Source organism: Megalobrama amblycephala, linkage group LG4 (genome assembly GCF_018812025.1).
Source record: "Megalobrama amblycephala isolate DHTTF-2021 linkage group LG4, ASM1881202v1, whole genome shotgun sequence".
NCBI classification, from domain to species: domain Eukaryota; kingdom Metazoa; phylum Chordata; class Actinopteri; order Cypriniformes; family Xenocyprididae; genus Megalobrama; species Megalobrama amblycephala.
The window spans coordinates 22165938-22187714 of record NC_063047.1 but is presented as its reverse complement, the minus strand read 5'-3'; the positions used below and the strand labels follow the sequence as shown (position 1 = coordinate 22187714).

Sequence of the window (21777 nt, the reverse complement as noted above, 5' to 3'; positions counted from 1 at the left end):
GACCATGAGACTGGAGCAACAAACTAAAGAGACTTGTCCAGAGGTTTGTAGCTTCCAAAGCCAATGACCTGCTTGGACTTTCCTTAGTTTGCTACCTTTCCATTACTTCAAAGAGGACAGAGGTGTGTATGTGCACTTCTGTCAAAACATCAGTCTCGTCTTTGATCTGTCTTTGTCTCTCCCAGTTCCCAAGTTTGTGCTCCAGCCTGCCTACAAAGGTGTGTAGAAACAACATTCTCTGGATCTGGGGGAAGGGGGGGGTGCATCTTACTTTGGAAGCCAAGGGTTCCCTAACACTTCCTTCAAAACACAGACTCACACATATTGGTGTTAATCACCCCAGCAGTTTGTCCCCTCATTACTGCAGGAAGTCTTTACTATTTATTGGCTCTTGGTAGAACTGTCAAAGTTCAGCATTTGGATAATATCCAATCTTGAATATTAAAATAATACATTTAATATTAAATGGTTTCAGGTCATTTGCTAAGGGCCTGAGGCCTGCCTGACAGAATAATCCTGGATAGCAGTATGTATCTGTATGGCAACTTAAGTGCATTTTTATACTGGTTTTGAATGTGTTTAGGCAGTTCTTGGTAAACACCTCCAAGTTTATTAAAGGCCTCAAGACTATAACATGTGGACACTAGCAAACTTTTGCAGACAACAAAGGTTAATTGAGTACTCCTTGGCAAAAAACAAACAAAAAAAAACATATATATATATATATATATATATATATATATATATATATATATATATATATATACTCAAACCAAAATGTATTCAGACACCTTGATAATTTCATTCATTAATACAGTTTATTCACTATAGTTTAAAAAAAATGGTAATAAAATATGACAAGATCTCAGAGTTAAACTGTGTCAGAAAAAAATAATAATCTTAATTACTTAAGCAAAACATGGTCCGGTCAAAGTATCTGAATAATTTTTGGTCCCAATTTTTTTTTTTTTTTTTTTGCAATTTTACTGGTAGTCCACTGTATGAAGAATTTTTGGGTATAATATGTCACAGTTTACTTTATTTTGCTATCCCCACTTACATAAATGAACTATAGTGTCCTGCACCCACTAGTAAATATATATCGAAAATGTCTGAATAATTTTTGGTTTGACACAATATATATATATAGTGGTATTTTAATGGTCTTAACCATTTTAATCACAGTCAGGAAATTAGCGAGAATTGCACAAATACTGTAGATAAAGTAACTTGGCATGGGATCGCCTTCCCTTTTGTTTTCTTTAAATGTTTAAGCCATGGGTAAACTTGCAGACAGCTTTTCACAAGAAGAAGAGTCAGTGTTGTTCTCAATGTTGATGAAACAGTTCATAAGTAGTTGAAAAATGTCTCCCAGTTCATTTGAGACCAAATATTCACTTTATGGTTTAAATCTGGAATCTGACCAGGCCAAAACATAAGCCTGATGGACTTCTCAAGCCACTTCTTGGTTGTCTTTGCAATTTGGACAGGAGCATTGTCTGATCATTCCTCTTTAGTTAACTTCTCAATTGTGGGAAACAAGCCATTCTGCAATATTCTCCTGTACTCCAAAGCATTAAATGACTTTTCACAGTGAAGTAGCTCACCAATACCAGCAGCTAAAAAGGCTCCCCACACAAAGACAGCTCTTCCTCCATGCTTCACTGTGGTAGAGACGCATTTATCATTATATTTCTCAGCAGATTTTCAAAGATACCGCTCTGGAGCATCACCATGCAACTTTCATTGTGATTCATCACTCCATATACACAACTTCCCATATTCTGTCAAAAACTTCATTCTGTCTTTGATGTTTTTCTGAGACAGCAACGCATTTGCTTAAATTTTGCTCATTTTTCTGACCAATAATTTGTGGTTAAGACAATTAAAAGCTTAGTGTTTAGCCATTTTGGGCTTGGCCAATCTTTTTTGCCCAGGAGTGTATATTGTCGTATGTATAAAGCATAACTTACATATAAGTCATTTAAAAAAATTCAAAGTAGCTTTCTGTCGGTCAGTGCAGCAATTCCACATGACCAGCATGAAACCATTGAAAATCTTTAATCTTTTTTTATTCCATCAAAATTCCCAATTGCATGAATTCCTATTAAAATGAGGGGTCTTCAACAGTGGGTCCATTGTTTGAGCTCAAACCAATTTTGAAAAAATTAAAACAATTAAAAAAAAAGTTGAGTTAATTAAGCTAAAGTTTCATTGTTCCTCCTGTAATATTTGTTTGTTTAAATACAAGAAAATTAAAATAAATTAAATGTACACATAAACTTTATGTCTCTGTACATCAATATAAATGGAAAAAAAAAAAATACAAATTATTTTATATTTTACATCTAAATTGAAACTTTTAAAAGATGCTTTTATCCAAAGTGACTTAAAAGAAGTACAAAAGCAATTTGTCAAAGAGCCAACAATATTCGTAATATACAATGCCAAGCTTATTAGACAACTAGATTAGGAAGCAAGCTAGAGAAGAGAATGCAGACAAGAAAATGCTTTTATGGATTTTAATTTATTTTAATGGATGTGCAATGCAAACATTATGATGAAGTATGTACACACATTAAATGGTATACATATATTATATGTCAGACTTGATGTGTAACACTAATTTTAATATATTGTAACGGGGGTCCCACAGTCTGTCTATCCACCAAGGAGCCCTTGGTTTGATATAGCATCTGCCCTAAACTGTCTATCATTTAGTGTTTTTCATTCAAGGTAGTTTACAGTAAACTACCTGAGGAGTAAGTCATTACTAATCATCTTGTTAAGTGTTTTGCTAAAAAAAGATGCTGATATAGCAGGATTGTTCTCTCAGAATTGAATCTACACACATTATGCCAGCACTCAACAACCATTAAGTTTAAAAGATCCCAAATCAGCTAGATCAGGTGAATACTTGTGTTTCATAAAAGGCAGTTTCCAGCTCCCTTAATGTCTAACTGTGAAATCCACTGAACTCATGGCAAATTAACAGAAATGTCCATTTATTTGAGTTGCAGATAAGCGTGCTACGTGCTGGTGCAACTCAGATAGGCCACAATCTTGTTTTTATCAGCTAACATGGCCCAAGCAGTCACAAACACCCCCCAACCCCACCCTAACCGGGAGTCTGTCTCCACAGTAACCGCGGGGGGCCACTCCCATGTTAGCCAATAGCCCTTTAACATCTAGATGCTGCAGGACAACTACAGATGTAGAATCAGGTTAATTTGTCACAGCTCACACATGGGTATGAGGACAGACACCCAGAGGTGATTTTTTTGGTAGTCAATCGACAATTGGCCACTGTAATCCCTGAATATGGCATCTATTGCAATATTGTAACATCATGAAATCCATCTTAATGATTTAATCTTAAGAGATAAATTGAATAAAACATTGTCCATTAGTAAAATGTTTTGGTAAACCCCTCATACAGTCTCAATATTGACTTTTAAAATATTTACATCTCAAGTGGTAACTATTTTTGCACAAATATAATATAAATATAAGATGTTTATTGTAATATACACTTTTGTATAACACCTTAAGAAACCAATATAATATGCATAAAATATGTTTGTTTTTTTGGATATTGAATATATTTCAACGACTTTCTGGAGCAATTTCAAATTTATTCCAGGGGTGGGGGAGTTTGGGTGTGGGTTCACACACTTTGCGTGAGAGTGAGTCCTTGTACTAAGTAACTGTTCAGGGTCTGATATAGGGAATGAATCTGATTGGCCAGCAGAGTGAAGGGCAGAGACATGATAAGGATGGAACAGACTTTGTGTCATCATATGCAAATGAGCAGTAAGCATTAAAACTCAGGGGGCAGTGTTTATGATCGCTTAACAGCATGGAGACAACAGACTTGTGAAAAGACGGGTAAAGGTGACAGATGAAGGCAATTAAACCGTTTTTCAACACTTCCTGCTGGAGTACTGAGGACGCGGACCTAAAGGTGAGTGTGTCGACCGGTGACTATGAACTACAGGATGGCAGCTGCTCTTCCTTTCAGATGAATAGAGCCATGTGGTGGACCTTCCACAGGTGTGATCATCTTTCAAGATTTGGAAAGAATTTCTGCAGGAGAATCTTTTGGAAACCAGTAAATCTAACAATTTTGAACATCTGAAGTTGATAATGTAGATAAAGAAACAGATATGGAAAACTTTTTTTTTTTGTAAATTGTTTTGGGATATGTAATTTTACTTCTCTAAAAATATGCTGACAATGTTTCTGAAAAGAATGTTCAATCTTTAGATAAACCAAACATTAGATCATAGAAAATAGTAGATGTGAATTGTGAACGTTTCAGTGGATTTCCAAAGAGAAAGTGTTTCATCAGTCATGCCCTCTAGACAGGATATCATCGTATACTGTAAGTTCATTATTGAGACACTACAGTATAGATGATGTACTATCCAGGGGGGTCAATGAGCTTCCGAGAGTTTCCTGGACCAGCAAACACTGTGACAGAGAGTGGCGATAAAACCGTTACCATTACTGAGTTTAGTAATGGTAAGGGTTCTGTTGCCTTCTCTCAAAAATCATCTGGATATGAGAGGACAAAGCACATGTCAAGTGAGGAAGAGAACTCCAAAGCAATGGATGATGCAGTCAAAATCATACAAGTGAACAGATGGATAAAAAGACCAGAACAACAAACGTTAAATGGATTAAATCAACTAACAATGCAATTCTGATTTTTAATCTATACTTTATAGCCTATAATGTGTTACATGAGACTGTCATGTGTAATTTCAATAAATATCACTGAACAATGAATTAAATGTTCTGCTTGTTTTGTTTTATTAATGTCAATTGTGTTTTAAAAACCCTTCATAATCTACTTTTGGCTATCACTTCTACACAGATAGTCTGTAAAGGTGGCATATGTGGTTGGTAAAATGCTCACACTTTATAAAAATTTCTTAAAAGTTTCTTTATTGGCATCTATGGTTCCATGAAGAACACCCATGGAAACTTTTCATTGCACTTTATACTGGAAAAGTTTCTCTAGATTAAAAAAATACTTCTCAGACTAAGGTAAAAATGGTTATTTTAAGAACTATTCACTGAAAAGTTCTTTGTGAAACCCAAAATGGTTCTTCTATTGCATTGCTGAAAAGTAAATAATAATAATAAAAAAAATATCAGGATTTTTGGGATCAGTATGTTTTTTTATAATTCTATTCAGCAATGATGCATTAAATTGATCAAAAGTGACAGTAAAGACATTTATAACTTTACAAAAGATTTCCATTTCAAATAAATCCTGTTGTTTTTTTACTTTCATCAAAGAATCCTACAAAAATGTATCATTTCCACAAAAATATTAAGTGGCACAACTGTTTTCAACATTAATTATAATAAGAAATGTTTCTTTAGCATCAAATCAGATCATATTAGAATGATTTCTGAAGGATCATGTGACACTGAAGACTGATGCTGAAAATTCAGCTTTGCCATCACAAGAAATTACATTTTAAATTATATTCAAATAGAAAACAGATATTTTAAATTGTAACATGATTTCACAATAAATGTTTTACTGTATTTTGATGAAAGAAATGTCTTGATGAGCATAAGTGACTTCTTTCAAAAATAAAAAATATCAAACCTTTGAATGGCAGTGTATCATCATAATAAATCAAATGAGATGTACTCAATTAAATGTGTTCAGTGAATGAATGAGTTTATTCTGTCAATTCCTTATGTGTAGTTCATCAAATCTGAGAGTATATGTACATTGAATTTTGTCTGCATATTCTTTATTACTCAAAACATTTACCACAGACTAAAACTGATGCATGAATTTACTCAACTGATGAAAAAGTTAATATTACATACATAGGTTCCACTCAGCTACAGTAAGTAGCATGTACAGTCACAGCTGAGCAGCCCCAGCTCCACCCTGAAAACCACCCCAATGGTCCAGCCCCCTCTGACAGTCCTATGGCCCACCTTACACGACAGAGCTGAAGCCAGGCCTGCAGTTGAGCGATTCAGGTCAGTGTAATGGTATTACATAAGACCTTCAGTTAAACAGCAAGTCTCCACCATAGATAACAGCCTGATCACACTGAAGACAATGAATAATAAAAAAACAAGGTCAGCCCTTGCTTCCAGTAAAAGAACTATGTGCAGAACCCTCAAAGCAGAACTATGTGATTCTGTACTTACACCATTTATGAATATATAGACATTTTTCAATTTTCAAAAGCAGCAAGATATGCAACTGGCACAGGCAGCTGTGATACTACTATATTGCTTTTGAAATCAACCATAGCCTTGTAACTGAAATGATACAGAAAACCATGTAATGTGGCTCTGATCAACTTGAATTTCAGTTTACAGAAATGAGGGGGGTCTGTTGAGATCAACTTCACATTATAACCCAAAATACAGCAGAGTTCAAGTCCATTTCTTCTCTCTTAAATTACTCTTTTCATGCTTCTGTATCCCTCTGTATGCATCGGGCCCTGACCTTCGTCATCTGAACCGTGAACCTCACTTCCGCAGCTTTGCAGAGATTTTTAAACGCACATTACGCAAGAAAATCTTCATTAGGTCATTTTCAGCTTCCTGGGTTATTCTGGTTATCATCTGACCTCCAGGACCAATAACCATTTTCTGCAAGAAAGAAAGATTAAAAGGTTTCACTTTATAGTGCAGTACAATAATGTTACCGTTTCTTCAGCAAGTGAGAAACCGCTTTGTTTTAAAAACAATTCCACAAAATGTCTACCATAAGGTCCCATGATGGTAAAACAGCAGCATGGGAAACTAGCCTTCCCCCAAAAAAAAAAAATGATTTCCTGATCTTTCTGTTTTTTGTTTTTAGAAAACATAGGAGGAATCAGAGAGCTCACCATATGAGTGTCTTTCTTCACGTATAGTTTGATGGATATGTCAAGTACCCCATCCTCAGACTCCTTCCACATTTCAATTTGCTGTAAAAAGACCAAAATAAGGGAAAAAAAACTTTTATATTAAATTAATATTCCAGCAAACATGAAATAATACAAAAAGTTCAATTCATATTTTGAGTAATGGAAAAGATTCTGAAGGATGGACGGACGAATGGACAGACGAAGTTTTGTGAAGAAATTTCCAATTTATAAATAATGAGAATCATATTGGAAATAATCCAGATCCAGTTTCAATGATTTGGAATTTTCTCCTGAGTATTTATGCTCTCAGAAGAGTGTTTTCTAACAGGAAAACAACATATTAAAGGTGGTACAGAGGATGTTTTCGTCGACTGAGTTTTTGAAACGAGCGCATGCGGAAGAACAACCCCCCTGTTCTCATTTCAAGTGAACGCCTCCCAAAACTCATGCACGAGTGTTTGTTTACCACCGGCATTCGCTGTGTTATTAAACCGGGCACACATTTAACGACTAGCTAAAACATTCTGACTGTGCTCAACATACATTGTTTCCTGCTCCTGAAGCAGATTTATATTCTTTCACATGGAATTTGAACACCGACTGTAATCGCAAACTGAACGCAACTGGCTCTGACTGGACGCGTTTGAGCGCGATCAGTCATAAGTATCAATTTACATTCATAATCGGCCTTACAATCGTTAAGCCGCGCACACACTTAGTGGATTCATTATGTCGGACTCACCGCAGGTAACTCATAATCTGCAGTTGTTACTCCTGTCTCCTGACAAAAACATTGCATGCGGAGTGTGGAAAGTTACTAGAGCGCGCAGCCGTGCGTCTCTCACAAGGAACGTCATGGCAGTGATTGACAAGCCAGAGGGCCAATGGCTGATGTTTTTAAGGCCCTACCTCGTGCACAGATGATGTATATTAATATTATTCCTTTCAGTGCACCTTTACTAACTGATAAAAACCTTTTATCAGTTAGTAAAGACAGTTTCAAGTAATATTGCAAAAATGTATAAAACAAAACATCCTCTGTACCACCTTTAATGATGAAAAAAATGTACCGGAACAAGAAAATGAGAATATTGGAAATGAGCGAATATGGCTGCATTTTACTATATTTTAAAATGTAATTTATTCCTGTGATGGCACAGCTGAATTTTCAGCATCATCACTCCAGTCTTCAGTGTCACATGATCCTTCAGAAATCATTCTAATATAATGATTTGGTGCTCATTTCATATTACATTTCTTCTTATCATCAATGTATTGCTGTTTGTAATGCTGCTTAACATTTTTTCATAATTCTAAGATTAATACAAAATTCAAAAGAAATATTTTGTAACAATGTAAAAAGTCTTTACTATTTAATGAAAAATAATTTAAAAAAAATTACTGACTCTAAATGGAAGTGTATTTCAACTTACTCATTTCACAATATTACTGTTTTTACTGTATTTTTGATTAAATAAATGCAGCTTTGGTGAGCAGAAGAGACACGAACTCCAAACGACACAAAACTTTTGTATATACCACAAATCACCTGCGTCATAGTGTATGGCACCTCCTTAGGGAGATACTGCAGTAGTTTCTCTCTGATCGTGTTGATGCACACCTCCTCCGGACCCTGATCGGTCAGTACTTCACTGTGGTACTGCCACTGGCGAGGCTTTGCACCTTCAAACAGGTAGCTCTGTTGCACATATGTTCAAACACAGGCAAATTTAGACTGAGAATCACAATGCTTGAGATTACAACATCAGTTTTTAGTTTTAAAGCAAATGTCATTTTCTTCAAGTCTCAAATGCGTTCTCTAACCTTTAATGTTTCCACATCTTCTCTGTCAAGAGAATTTAACATGAATACATCCTTAAAATTTGGCCAGCCCCTGCGGCTCCTCAGGGCCTTCAGTGCCTCTTGGCTCAGTCTGTCTTTGTTCTGACCCTCCTGAGACACCCTGTCTTCCTTGCTCTCAGAAAGTGGTTTTTCAGCATGTCTGCTGTGGGGTGCAACTGCTAATTTCTGACATTGTTTCACTGCGCCACGGATCTTAATCTTCTTTCCATTCACCACCCCCTCTGTCAGCTCTGCCGTGATGTCTAGCAGCAGTGTTTTGTTCTTCAGAAGGTCCACCTGTGCATTAAGAGTCGATGCTTTGCTTTATGATCTCTTTTAAATCCTCATTAAGTGTAACAGCTGTAAGTCATTTATTGAGTTTGATGGTTACATTCATTTTTGTGATAGCAATTGCAGCAATACAACCCCCCTCTCTCTGTCAGATGAGAGATGGGACATTCAGAGAAGGTAATTTCCTCCACAAACTAATCCTATGGTCAAGACTGGAAGAGATCAATACAAAATGACACGGCTAGTACCTTATTGAGGACAAGGATGGCAGGGACTTCAGAATTCAGGGCCAGACACTTCAGCACCTCATAGTCCAGCTTACCGCGGGTCCATTTATCAGACACGTCAACTAACACCACCACTGCAAATATATAGGAAAAATGGAGAATAAAAAGATGCAGTACATGAGTCATAATCCACTGGTTTTCAAACATTTTTCCTCCAAGGACCCCCTTTGTCCAAGACTATATTTGAAGGCCCTCCTATCTAAGCTGAAATTTAGCCTTTTTTTTATTTTATTTTAACTAATATGTTAAAGGGCTAGTTCACCCAAAAATGAAAATTCAGTCAATCACAATGTGAGTTATATTAAAAAATAATCTGACTCTTCCAAACTTTATAATGGGAATAAATAGTAACTGTGATTTTGAAGCCCAAAATTCACAAAAGCCTCATCCATCCATCATAAAAGTAATCAATCCTGCTTCAGGAGATTAATAAAGGCCTTCTGAAGCAAAGCGATGCATTTTTGTAAGAAAAATATCCATATTTATAATTTTATAAACAAGAATCACTGGCTTTTGTACACGAGTCAATTCCAGCGGAAGAATGAACTTTGACCTGGCGCATGATGTATTGACGAATGCGGAAGCACGGAGGATAGAGCAAAACAATACACCAGTGACGAATTAGAAGTCTAAAATGAACAGTTTTAAAGAGAAATGTCGGAAGCGCTTGAGTTTGTTGTCCAGCCCTATTTGTTTGAACCGTGAGAGGCGTCTACTCTCACCTAAGCTAATATGCTACTTCTACATCTTACATCAGAACTCGACTGAACGCGGACATTACGGGAAGCTAGTGATTACAGTCTATAAATATAGTTATAAATATGGATATTTTGTTACAAAAATGCATCGCTTTACTTCAGAAGGCCTTTATTAAGAGATTAGTTCACTTTACAATGAATATTTTACTTTATAACTTATGGTTATTTTTCTTACATAAAATGCCTTCAGAAGGCCTTTATTAACGCCCCGGAGCTGTGTGGAGTACATTTATGATGGATGGATGCACTTTCTTGAGCTTCAAACTCGTTGGTTCCGTTCACTGCCATTATAAAGCTCAGATGTGTCAGGATATTTATTAATATATCTCCGATTATGTTCATCAGAAAAAATAAAGTCATAAACACCTAGGATGGTTTGAGGGGGAGTTAAGCTTGGAGTAATTTTCATTTCAAAGTGACCTAATCCTCTGGAGCCGCATGGATTACTTTTATTATGGATGGATTCACTTCCATTATAAAGCTAGGAAGAGATAATATTTTTGATTGTGTTTGACTGAAAGAAGAAAGTCATATACACCTAGTATGGCTTGGGGGTGAGTAAATTTTGGGATTGCTTTCATTTTTGGGTGAACTAACCCATTAAAATGACAAAATTTTAAGATTTATTGGGCCCCCCCAGGGGTTTACTGATGCCACCTAGTGGGCCCCGTACCATTGATTGAGAATCACTGTCATAATAACATGACGCTACCATCACACAAAGATGGATAATGGCTTTGTATACTCTCTCTTTTTTTTTTTAACAGACTAAAGGTTTTGCTACCTAGATCAGCTTCTTGTAGTGACTCCAAAGGATCCACTAGAAGCGATTTCTCCAGCTGGTGCCTGTTAAACATTTATAACAAGTAGATGTCTGCATATTAAACTGGGACAGGAGAGAGTATTTTGTAACATGCCAACAATTATACACTTCACCTAATGTTATTAAGAACCTACTCTATTACATACTCACCTTTTAGCCTTTATTGGTGTGGTGAGACCAGGGGTATCCAACAAAATCTGATAAAAAGAAGGTCAGAAAATGCTAATCAAACATAGGATATTCCCTAAACAGACTAGACTTTTAGTTAGATATTTAGCCTGGGCTAGAAGAGGTACTTACGATTTGTGTGTCATCCTCTGTCAGGACACCAACAGCACGTGCTCTTGTTGTGTGCACTTTCTCAGAAACCGCAAACAACTGTAAGAAATTGTGTACTAACAGTTAAAGGGTTAGTTCACCCAAAAATGAAAATTATGTCATTAATGACTCACCCTCATGTCGTTCCAAACCCGTAAGACCTCCGTTCATCTTCAGAACACAGTTTAAGATATTTTAGATTTAGTCCGAGAGCTTTCTGTGCCTCCATTGAAAATGTATGTACGGTAGACTGTCCATGTCCAGAAAGGTAATAAAAACATCATCAAAGTAGTCCATGTGACATCAGTGGGTTAGTTAGAAGTTTTTGAAGCATCGAAAATACATTTTGGTCCAAAAAGTAACAGAAACTACGACTTTATTCAGCATTGTCTTCTCTTCCGGGTCTGTTGTCAATCCGCGTTCACGACTCCGCAGTGACGCTGCTGACGTGTTATCTGGTGCGCCCGAGCTTCGTTTACAGTCTGAGAGAGACGCACGCTGTAAACAAAACAACCTTCGCAAACATGTCTAAGGATTTTGACACAGAGGAAGACTTGCATTTTTTTGCTCAGCCATATTTATTTGAACCCGAATACACGGACGAAGAACTAAGAGCGATGGAAGAAGCTCCTACACAGCAGCAACCGCTGTCACAAGCAGCGTCACTGTGGAGTTGTGAACGCAGATTGACAACAGACCCGGAAGTGAAGACAATGCTGAATAAAGTCGTAGTTTTTGTTATTTTTGGACCAAAATGTATTTTAGATGCTTCAGAAACTTCTAACTAACCCACTGATGTCACATGGACTACTTTGATGATGTTTTTATTACCTTTCTGGACATGGACAGTATACCATACAAACACTTTCAATGGAGGGACAGAAAGCTCTCGGACTAAATCTAAAATATCTTAAACTGTGTTCCGAAGATGAACGGAGGTCTTACGGGTTTGAAACGACATGAGGGCGAGTCATTAAATGACATCATTTTCATTTTTGGGTGAACTAACCCTTTAAGGCTCAAAATATAAGCTCTTGAAGTGAATAAATAAAATAAATATAATTTTGCCCTTATTGAATCTTCCATTTGGAACAACATGTAGTAAATAACAGAAATATAGTATCCCTGTGAAAAAAAAAATCATATTTACACGTATTAATCCATATTCCAATTCCATATAATAGTATAATATCACCTTTCGACCCAGCAGCTGATTGGTCAGTGTGGATTTTCCTGCATTAGGTGAGCCCACTATTGCCACTTTAAGAGATTTGGCGTTTTCAGGTTGATCAGGTTCTTTTAGCAATAAGGAAAACTGATGACCTGAGAGAAAACACAAAATTAGTTTAACGACTAGGCTATAACGTCATAAATATCCATTAGGATAAGATTCAAAGAACTTTGTTTTCCAACGTTATCTCTAAAACAGCAGTCTTAAATCTTCGAGGGACTGGAGATATTCCTACCGCTGTCTGATGGAACAGAGACAGAGTGATGAAAGAGACCCTCATCGGACACAACCGCTCTCCCCTTCTGCAATCGGTCCAAAAAAGCATCTGAAGACACCAAACTGGCCGGAGAACAGTGAAAGAGACATTTCCTTAATGTCTGTGGACGAAAAACTGAGCAACCTGTGAAGTGAACCAATAAGGACAAGCGACAGGTAAAATGAAAGCTATTACATGGCTGACGTTGTTGTTTTCCCATGAGTTTGGCTTTATTTCTGGTGTCGAATAAACTAAAAACAACCGGTTTGACATCTAGTATATTTTTTCAAACATCAGCTCGTAGATACTAGATACAAGTAAAGTATACACACTGTGTATAATCTATAAATCACCTGACATACGCAGATACAGTGGCGTTTGTTCTGGAGCTGCTGTCAGTTTGCGGATCGTTGAAAATCGCAGATATCTGCGTAAAAACGTCTCGCAAAGCCGTAAGTTCATTGCTGAAATCCGTTTTCACTGCACTAGTGGATAATTTCAAAACGTTGTGTTTAAATTAACCCTTGCGCAAGGTTATTCTGCTCTCCATTTTTATTTACACATGTGTTCAGGGCGCAGACATGTTGCCTCCATCGCGTGAACTAGACTGGTAAATGTATTTATATTACACACTACTGCCATCTGCTGTTCAGGCGCCGAGACCAACGCGCGACTGCAAGTCTAGTCTCAATTAATTAATTATTCATGTTTTAATATATAGACCGCCACAGCTTCTGTTAATAAAAAAGCAAAAACCTTTGTTATCATTTCAGCTAGTACAAGAGGAAATACTATAGCGAGCCTTTGAATATTTATTTTGACAGACAGCTTGGGAGTCACTGTTCTAGTATGAAACAGACAGGAAGTTTCTGTTGTCAGGTTTGTGATAAAAGGAGCCTATTAGGACCAGAGAGCTGAGAATATGATCCCTAATTAGAGCCGCTGATCTTGTTTTTATCCGCTCTCAGGTAAAATCAGAGAGAACAGATGTGTTTTTCCATCTCCCATCAAAAGCTAGTCCACCAGGAGTAGCGCAGAGCGGAAAATGCTTCCACTGGGGAGAAGAAATGATATCAGGTGGTTCACAATCTGTCAGCATATCAGCTCAGTGAAAACTTGCAAAACCCAACACATACGAGATGCAAGGAAAATGAGAATTTTGACTGAAGTAGACAAAAAACATGTTAAATCAATAAACACAAATATATATCACATACAAACACATGCACCATTCACCTAAACAAGACCTCAGACAGCTCAGACAGGGTTGGTCTGCCTTTATTTTACCCTGCACTCCAGAAGAAATGGCGCATTTTTTCCTTAACGGATCATTTGTGAATATGGGCCTTATAGAGCCAGCCTACATATGAGCAGAATTTATGGTAGGCTATAGATAATTGCTAATCCTGTGATATTTTGCATTTATTCTGTTATATTTGTATTTTAAAGCACTAATTTGGTATCATTAATTACAAATGAATGTCATAGTGACACATTTTGCAGGACTTTTAAAAATCTTTAGTGCCTACTATTATTATTTCTGTACGAGATAATACATCCCAATCTCACATGAAAATGTAACTCTTATGAGGTGGTGATTTCATTTAAAATGATTTGAAATGAAAGTCCATCCCTAACCCCATCCCTAAACAAAACCGTCACTGGGGCGTAAGCAGCATAGTGTACGAAATCGTACTGATTCTTATGGATTAGCCACCAATTCGCCAAAATGTAAAATAGTTACAAATCGCTATGAGATAACTGGGATCCAACAGTGATTTAACTAGGAACACCTTTGTTTTTGAGCCACAACCATGAACGTTATAGTATAGAATAGTTGAACTTTCTTTCAAACTTTTCTTTTAGCACATGGAAACATATTGCAGTATTTCACTGTCTATTTTAACAAGATTTCCAGGCCTTTCTGAAGAAATGCAGTCCCCCCATCATACTTCACCGTAGGTTTTTTGAGATGTGGGGAGCGTTACATTCACAACACACACATCATCTGTAATTTTGAAGTCTCATGCAACTACAACATTTTTTTCCATTTCACAGCTAAGTCACTATTCGAACACTCTAGACCTGCTTCCACATGGATCTTTTTGAGTAATAACTTCTTTATCACTCATTACAGCCTAGTGCTGTTATGTATACCGTAACTATGGACACAACCACTACATAGTTTATATAATGTATATGGCCTCTTTGTTCTCTTCTCTCATAAATCTCCTTGTTTGCATGAGCTTTGTGAGATTACCTTTTCTGGCCAGTGTCTGTGGGATTTTATGTGTCTTTCTCTTCCTGGAAACTGAATCCTGGTAATTTACCCCTAAACTCTTAGTCTTCTTCATTTTCACAGCAGTCTTATGACCATCTGAATATTCATCCTTCACCTATATGGTTTTTATCCAGGAAAAAAAAAACCACATAGAGCCTCTGAGGAACAAGGGCTGAATACGTTAAACATAATGTCACATTAAAATAATTCATCTGAGTGTCATAATTAAAATGTCATTGTAAGATTTGTAAATTTTAATCTTGGATGGTTTTAAATGACGTGAAAGATTTTAAACATCTTGGATCATTTTAAATGGTTTTTCCAAATTAAACAAATAAGAGAAGCTGACTATAACAAAAATAGTTCTGTCAGTTCATGTGCCAGTCTGTGTTCACATATAGGTCCTAATTTACAAAGGTCAGGGTTAGAAGTTAATACGGAATCCCAGATCAGCATAAAATGACAGCCTCGTCCCAGTGTTGTTTATGCTGCTTGTGCCATTATTGTTTAAGAGCTGTGGGTGCTGAATAACTGCTGTCATGTCAAATATTTCAGTAGGTCTCTCCTCGTCTTTTGCAGTGGAGACAGATACACACACACACACACACACAGATAAAAATGTCCTGCAGTTACAGCACAGCACTGCGACCTTTCTGCAGGCAAGGAGGAATAACAAAGCTGCAGAGATGTTGAGTATACGACGACAGGAGTATGACAGGAGCTGGCTGAGCCGTGCTGGGTAACTGCTACTCAGGCAGAGACGCAGCTCTGACTTTCTCAGCCATTACACGTGATTGCAGCACAGCACACAAAGCCACGCAGCTGGGCATCCTCTGTCACATCCTCATCAAAACGCTTTTGGGAGGATCATTTTAAAAAGCACCCAGAGGTCATATTTTCCAGCCCTGATTCTAAGTTCGCTCTATGATTGGAGCGTGAGAGAGAAAGACGGAGAAAGTAAGAGGAGGGAGAAAAGTCATACTCTATCAGGATTTCGCAATCAATAGAACTTGTCTGTGAAGTGGATCAATAATGCATCTCCTTTGAAACAGTCAATCACGTCAGAGTTGGGCATAAAAAGCATAATTAGGACCACCGTTCTTTAAACATCCTGCCTTGACGTCTTTCAGGGCCAAAGAAAGACACCATTCTGCGTCATTAACGTTGTATTATTGTGTGATGAAGCACACTGCTGAGCACTTCCCCTCAGCTGCCTGAGGCTCCGTGGGTGCAAAACGACTTTCGTACTGGTCTAGGATCAGCCATCATAACCTTAATAATACCAGGGGGGAAAATCTGAAACCGCACATTAAAAGCTTCAAGCTCAAGATTTCTATATTTCATTATTCCTGTGCACATAATGGCCTTTTCTTTTGAGAAAGCCTTGTGACCCTGATATGATTTCCGAACATGTTGAATGGCCTAGTCTGAACCAGAGTTTTCTTATCTTTGAATGGCAAAGTTGAGAATAAATAGCCTTGATCACCACACAGTTCTGCCTACTGTGAATCACACAATGCCTAGGAAATGATGGTGAGTTTCTGAGAGGATGTGCATTAGGTTAAGACGAGTCACATACCAGTTTAAGCATAAATATATCATTATTCATTCTATCAAATGCTGTTTTAAAACTGAAGTGGTCCTACAAACTGCTTGCGACTGCTTGAAGAGTGTTCAAAATATATGACTTTCAGCAAGTAAAACCAGAAAAGTAGGGAAGAAGGGAAATTCAGTTCCTTCATGTTACAAACAATGTAACAAACAGTGTTGGGGGTAATGCATTACAAGTAACCTGAGTTACGTAATCAGATTACTTTTTTCAAGTAACTCGTAAAGTAACGCATTCATTTTAAATTTACAACATAATATCTGAGTTACTTTTTCAAGTAACGCAAGTTACTTTGTTTTCCCATTTATTGACTGAAACCTGTCCTGTCACCATGGTGAGAGAAATCGAGAGTAAGTGCAGAGGCGTTGTGTGTAAACATGATGGTTATTGTAGTTCTAGACTAAATGTGAACATTTACTCATCTCGCTTGCACAAAAACAGATTCAGTATTCCTCAAACTGAATAAAAACAGTGAAACACAATCTCAGATTAAAGCTGCAAGCAGCGATGAAAGGGCTGATTAAAGAAAGAAACTGAAACAAAAACTGAAACTGAAAGAAAATGAATATTGCCATGTAGATGTCTTCAGACTTCACACTGTTATCAAATGTGTGAAGTTTGAAGAACTTCATGGCATATTTAAATGTGTTTCAGGGAGTGAATTACTGTGCAAAGCATGCACTTCCTGTTGCCAGCAGGTGGTGCTATGACTAACTGAATATTGGCATATAGCTATCTTTAGGCCAGGACTCTTATCACACATGTGAAGTTTGGGGCAGATCGGACATTGTATTCCTGACTTACAACAGCTTCTTCTTTCATGGGCGAAACATCAGACTTTGTCAGGCCGCCACGGACACGCCCTTCAGCGAAAACTCAAGATCCAAAAATTTTGCAGAGAAAAGTCAAAATATCTCACTTCCTGTTGGGTTTTTAGACTTTTATGTAGGTATTGGGCTGTTACATCTGTCTACCGAATTTCATACTTGTACGTGAAACGTAGCGCGAAGGGTGCTTAATTGAAATTTTGTAGGTGGCGCTATCAAGCCATTTTGCCACACCTAATTCTGAAACCCATATCAGATGTAAATATTCACCACTTCTGCAATGCATGTGCAAAGTTTCATGGGTTTTCGAGCACGTTTAGGCCCTCAAAAATGTGATTCAATTTGGAGAAAAAGAATAATTGACCGAGCAATTACAATAGGGTCCTCACACCATATTGCTCAAATCTGCAAAAATTAAATATATTAAATTAAATTAAACAAATATACTTTATGTATTTAATCCCAGCTTATTAACCAATGTCTTGGCTTCTGACCTTCGATGATCCAATTCAACCATACAAACAAGCAAAGATGACTTTAGATAAACATCTCATGTGTGATCAGTCTGAAGCTTATTCATTTCACTTTTGGTGTGAAAGGGTTACATTTGCCAAAAATAGAACATTTTTGAACAAGCAAGCCCAGAAAAAGTAATGCAAAAGTAATCTAATGCATTACTTTCTATAAAAAGTAACTAAGTAAAACAATTAGTTACTTTTTTAGGGAGTAACGCAATATTGTAATGCATTAAAGTAATGCAACAAAGTTGCGTAATGCCAGCCTATGGTCTTCATTGGCTGCCCACGAACAACGTCCACTTTGACCCGCCCTCAAACACTGTAGTTGTAGCTGAGGCCTGGAAGAGTTGGTTTGTATTGGTGTCATGTTGAGAAAACTGTTTTCAGCACTGCGAATCCACTTTGCATGCACTTCAAAAGGATGAGGACTGGAATTGATACGGAATAACCGACGGCATTGTTCACATCACTGTGTGTCAAGCTCTGAGGAATTCTCTTGAGCCGAAATTCAAATAATAGGCATTTCGTTTCCGACACATGCTGTAAGCAGTAGACCAATCACAACAGACAGGGCCAACTGACCAATCAGTGCAGAGTCTCTCGGAAAGGAGGGGTTTAGAGAGGCCGAATCCTTTATCAAACTGTTTCAGACACTGTGAGAAAAGAGGTGATGTGCAATGTATATTATGAGAAAATTAAAGTGTTTTTTGACCTTGGATGCATGTAAACCTATTGTAGGAGACCTCCAAAACAAAATTAGAAACATTTAAAACAGCATAATAGCACTTAAAAAAACAATATTGGCTGATGACTGATATGATACATATATTGTGCATCCCTAAAAAAACTTGGATGAACATGAAATAATATTAGAGCTAATTCTAAAGACATTGGTGGAAACCTTAAAAGAAGTAAAGTGGGAAGCAATGAGTCTGTTCAGCTTCAAGGAAGGAATTACTGAAGATAGACTGAGTGTTTTAATTCAGTCTGAGGGATGACTTCCCGACAAGGAATAATATCATTGCTCCGATACTAAGCTGTTTTAGGTGTCAGCATACAGGACATGTAGCAGGAGTGTGCAGATGGAAAATGAGATGTGAAAAATATGATGGGGAGAGCATTATAAATGTCAAGTGACTGATGGGCTCCACTGTTGTAATTGAGCTGCTTTCTATAGTGCAGCGTGTATGGAGGATGTCAAGTACAATTGAAAGCATATAGGACTTACAAAAATATACGGCAAGCAGAAAGTTTGATGTGTGGAGGCATTGTGGGCATGCGGGAACAGAAATGACGGGAGAAATATTTTGACAGGGATTGTGTGGGATGGAGTCAGAGGCTCCAGTGCCATCCATCTTCTGTAACAGGGCAATTGTTAGTGGTGAATACAGAACATTTCTTGGCCTTCTATTATCAATATGATAAATATAGCTGCAATGCTTCTGAGTAGATCCACTGAGATCAAAACTATTTTGGAAGCAGTTTCAGAGTCTGTTCAAATTATTCATGATATGCACACACTCTAAATCTCACAAAGTTTTTCAGTATTCTCTAACCGTGTTAGCATGGAAATTACAGTATGTAGCTACACATCCCTCAGATGCTTCAATGGCATAAAAATGGCTTAGTGGACTGAAGCGTGCTCCTTAGGAACTGGGCATTTAGGGAGCTTAAGTACACAAAATATACACTATCTATCTATCTATCTATCTATCATCTGTGATTAGAACACTATTGTAAGAAATAGCATGAATTAATTATTATTAGCCAGTATGGTGCTGGGATATGAAGGGTTAATTCTTCACACTGGTGTGTATGAAAGCGGACACTTATAAAGAAAGAGTGGAATTTACTGCATTTTAATGGGGTAAGGTCAGGAATGTATGTGCTTAGGGGAGATGTGGGGAAAAGAGATTAGTGGGGATCAGGTTGCTGCGTTTCAAGTTTAGGCTTGTCTGTCAAAATACAGTTTTAAATGTTTTTTCTTGTCCTCTAACTTTGGGTATTTAACACACAAATTTTATATTTTCCACCTAATATGTTGTATGTTTATACTCACATTGCATTTTAGACCGGTAGGTGACGGTATACACACTCTGCTCGCGTTTTACCAGAAATCAACAAAAGAAGAAGAAGGCTTCCGGCAAAATGGCGAACGGAGCGTGATTGTCTTGTTGACTTCTAGTAAATGTTCATTTTTATTTATTTCCCACAGCTATTTTTATCACCTATGGAAAGTTTAAGCATTTAAACTGCAGATTCGTTTCCGTTCGACGCGTTGTTGCCAGATTGAAATTCATTGAAATATCGTGGGGTATTTGGTCATCATATCTGTCGAGTCCGGGTGTGATGAGGTTTCCAGTGCAACTGTCAAACTCGGATAGCGATGCCTCACAATATAAAAAACACATCGATATTTACTTATTGAATGACCACGCGTAGTCTCTGGATCGTTTGACTCAAACTACGCTTTGTAATTATTATGACATTATCGTGGTATTTTAAATGCGTAATTAAATTTGCCGACATCTGGCTGGTTTACATCTGTCTGGCTGCACCACATTAGTTTATAAGGAGAATTTGTTCTGTTATAATTTAGGGTTTTTTTCTAATGGGGAAATTCAGTTTGTCCCACCATCTAAAAGCCTTACAAGTGTTGCAAAGAATGTTTTTGTGTGTGTGCATTAATCTTTTTTATTCTGTTAAACTATTTATTTTATAACCTGTATATTGTTTTGCTATAATGTATACAGTCTGTATTTGTTACAGCGATTTTCTCTCTTTACATATAGAAACATATTGGCAGTGGGCAGATTTTAATGTTACTAAGTTTTAAGGATTGTATAGAGCTAAACGTGAGAATGTGCAAGAATAAAAAGTGTTTGTGTTTTATGCATGTAGCAAAGCATGAACTGAGTGTGTGGTTGTTATTCTACCAGGAAATATTTTAACTTCCCTGACAGATCATTGACAACCATCGAGATAAGTCTTTTAGTTGAAATGTGTTTATCCTTATATTTTTGCCGTCTTGTTGTTATTATTATTGTGTTTTTCAAGCTATTATTTCTGATAGAGCTAAAGATAACTTCATTGATAAACTAATACAATTCCTAAAATATAACTTGTCACTTTTCCGTTTCCAAGATTAAATTAAACAGAGGAGAATAATCTCACAAATGATATGCGCCAAATTGCACTAAGATATCATGTTTAGAGAATGATAAACCATGGTTATCTTTGCAGTCACAGCAACATGAAATGAGAAGAAAAAGGGCATTAGATAAGGTTGTGAAAAATTTGCATGTAATCAAGAAAGACACGATGCAAGAACACTCAGAATAAATATGTCATAATCAGATTCAGGGAACATGTTTGTGATTGGTTAGAGACAACAACGTCTTTAAAAACTGCCTTTTGCAAAAATCCCTGTATTTGGACTAATGTTGACTTAAGATATTTTGTAAACGCAATATGTACATTTATGTGCCCCTGTGTTCGTTTAAATTGCATTGAATTTCGTGCATGTAAATAAAGAATGTTTGGACCACAGCCATTGTCTGTGACGCGAGCGCTGTGGCGCATGCGCCGGAAGTTGCTGCCGCAGACAGCAACACTGATTCGGCAACGCAGAGCAACAACACTAGAAAAAAAAAAAAAATCAAAACACAGAATCCAAATAATTTTAATCCAATACGATGTTCTGAACAATGCATAATGCTGTGATCCACGGAGAGTAAGTAGGCTATATCATTTGAATACTGTACTGGTTTTGTGCACGATTGCTTACTATCCATCTATTCCATCAAGCTTATGAAGCAACAAAGGAGTCGGCTCTCT

At 37.1% G+C, this 21777-nt stretch overlaps 2 protein-coding genes across 3 annotated transcripts in view; one reads left to right on the top strand and one right to left on the bottom strand.

Moving 5' to 3' along the window:
• Positions 1-5680: 5680 nt before the first annotated feature.
• Positions 5681-13328, bottom strand: eral1 (Era-like 12S mitochondrial rRNA chaperone 1). Its single transcript, XM_048188334.1, has 11 exons — positions 13059-13328; positions 12685-12849; positions 12414-12541; positions 11201-11278; positions 11051-11097; positions 10862-10923; positions 9281-9393; positions 8724-9038; positions 8449-8598; positions 6879-6959; positions 5681-6639 (listed from the first exon to the last, which is right to left on the bottom strand). The coding sequence occupies exons 1-11, from the start codon at positions 13165-13167 to the stop codon at positions 6517-6519; spliced, it is 1371 nt and encodes a 456-aa protein (XP_048044291.1). The 5' UTR covers positions 13168-13328; the 3' UTR covers positions 5681-6516.
• Positions 12750-21777, top strand: part of fam222ba (family with sequence similarity 222 member Ba) — a 66110-nt gene continuing 57082 nt past the window's right edge. Inside the window, exon 1 of one of the 2 annotated variants that reach the window (XM_048188333.1) lies at positions 12750-12881. The gene's annotated coding sequence lies outside the window, so the exon portion shown is untranslated. Of the gene's footprint in view, positions 12882-21476; positions 21674-21777 lie in introns of those variants that run through there. The other variant, XM_048188332.1, reaches the window with a different exon arrangement.

Excerpts from the sequence above, each read along its gene's own strand:
- eral1 (XM_048188334.1), bottom strand. The coding sequence starts at position 13,167 with ATGAACTTACGGCTTTGCGAGACGTTTTTACGCAGATATCTGCGATTT. Across the intron at positions 11,279-12,413 it reads ATCAGCTGCTGGGTCGAAAG|TTGTTTGCGGTTTCTGAGAA; the intron begins GTGATATTATAC and ends AATTTCTTACAG. Across the intron at positions 8,599-8,723 it reads AAGATGTGGAAACATTAAAG|AGCTACCTGTTTGAAGGTGC; the intron begins GTTAGAGAACGC and ends TATGTGCAACAG.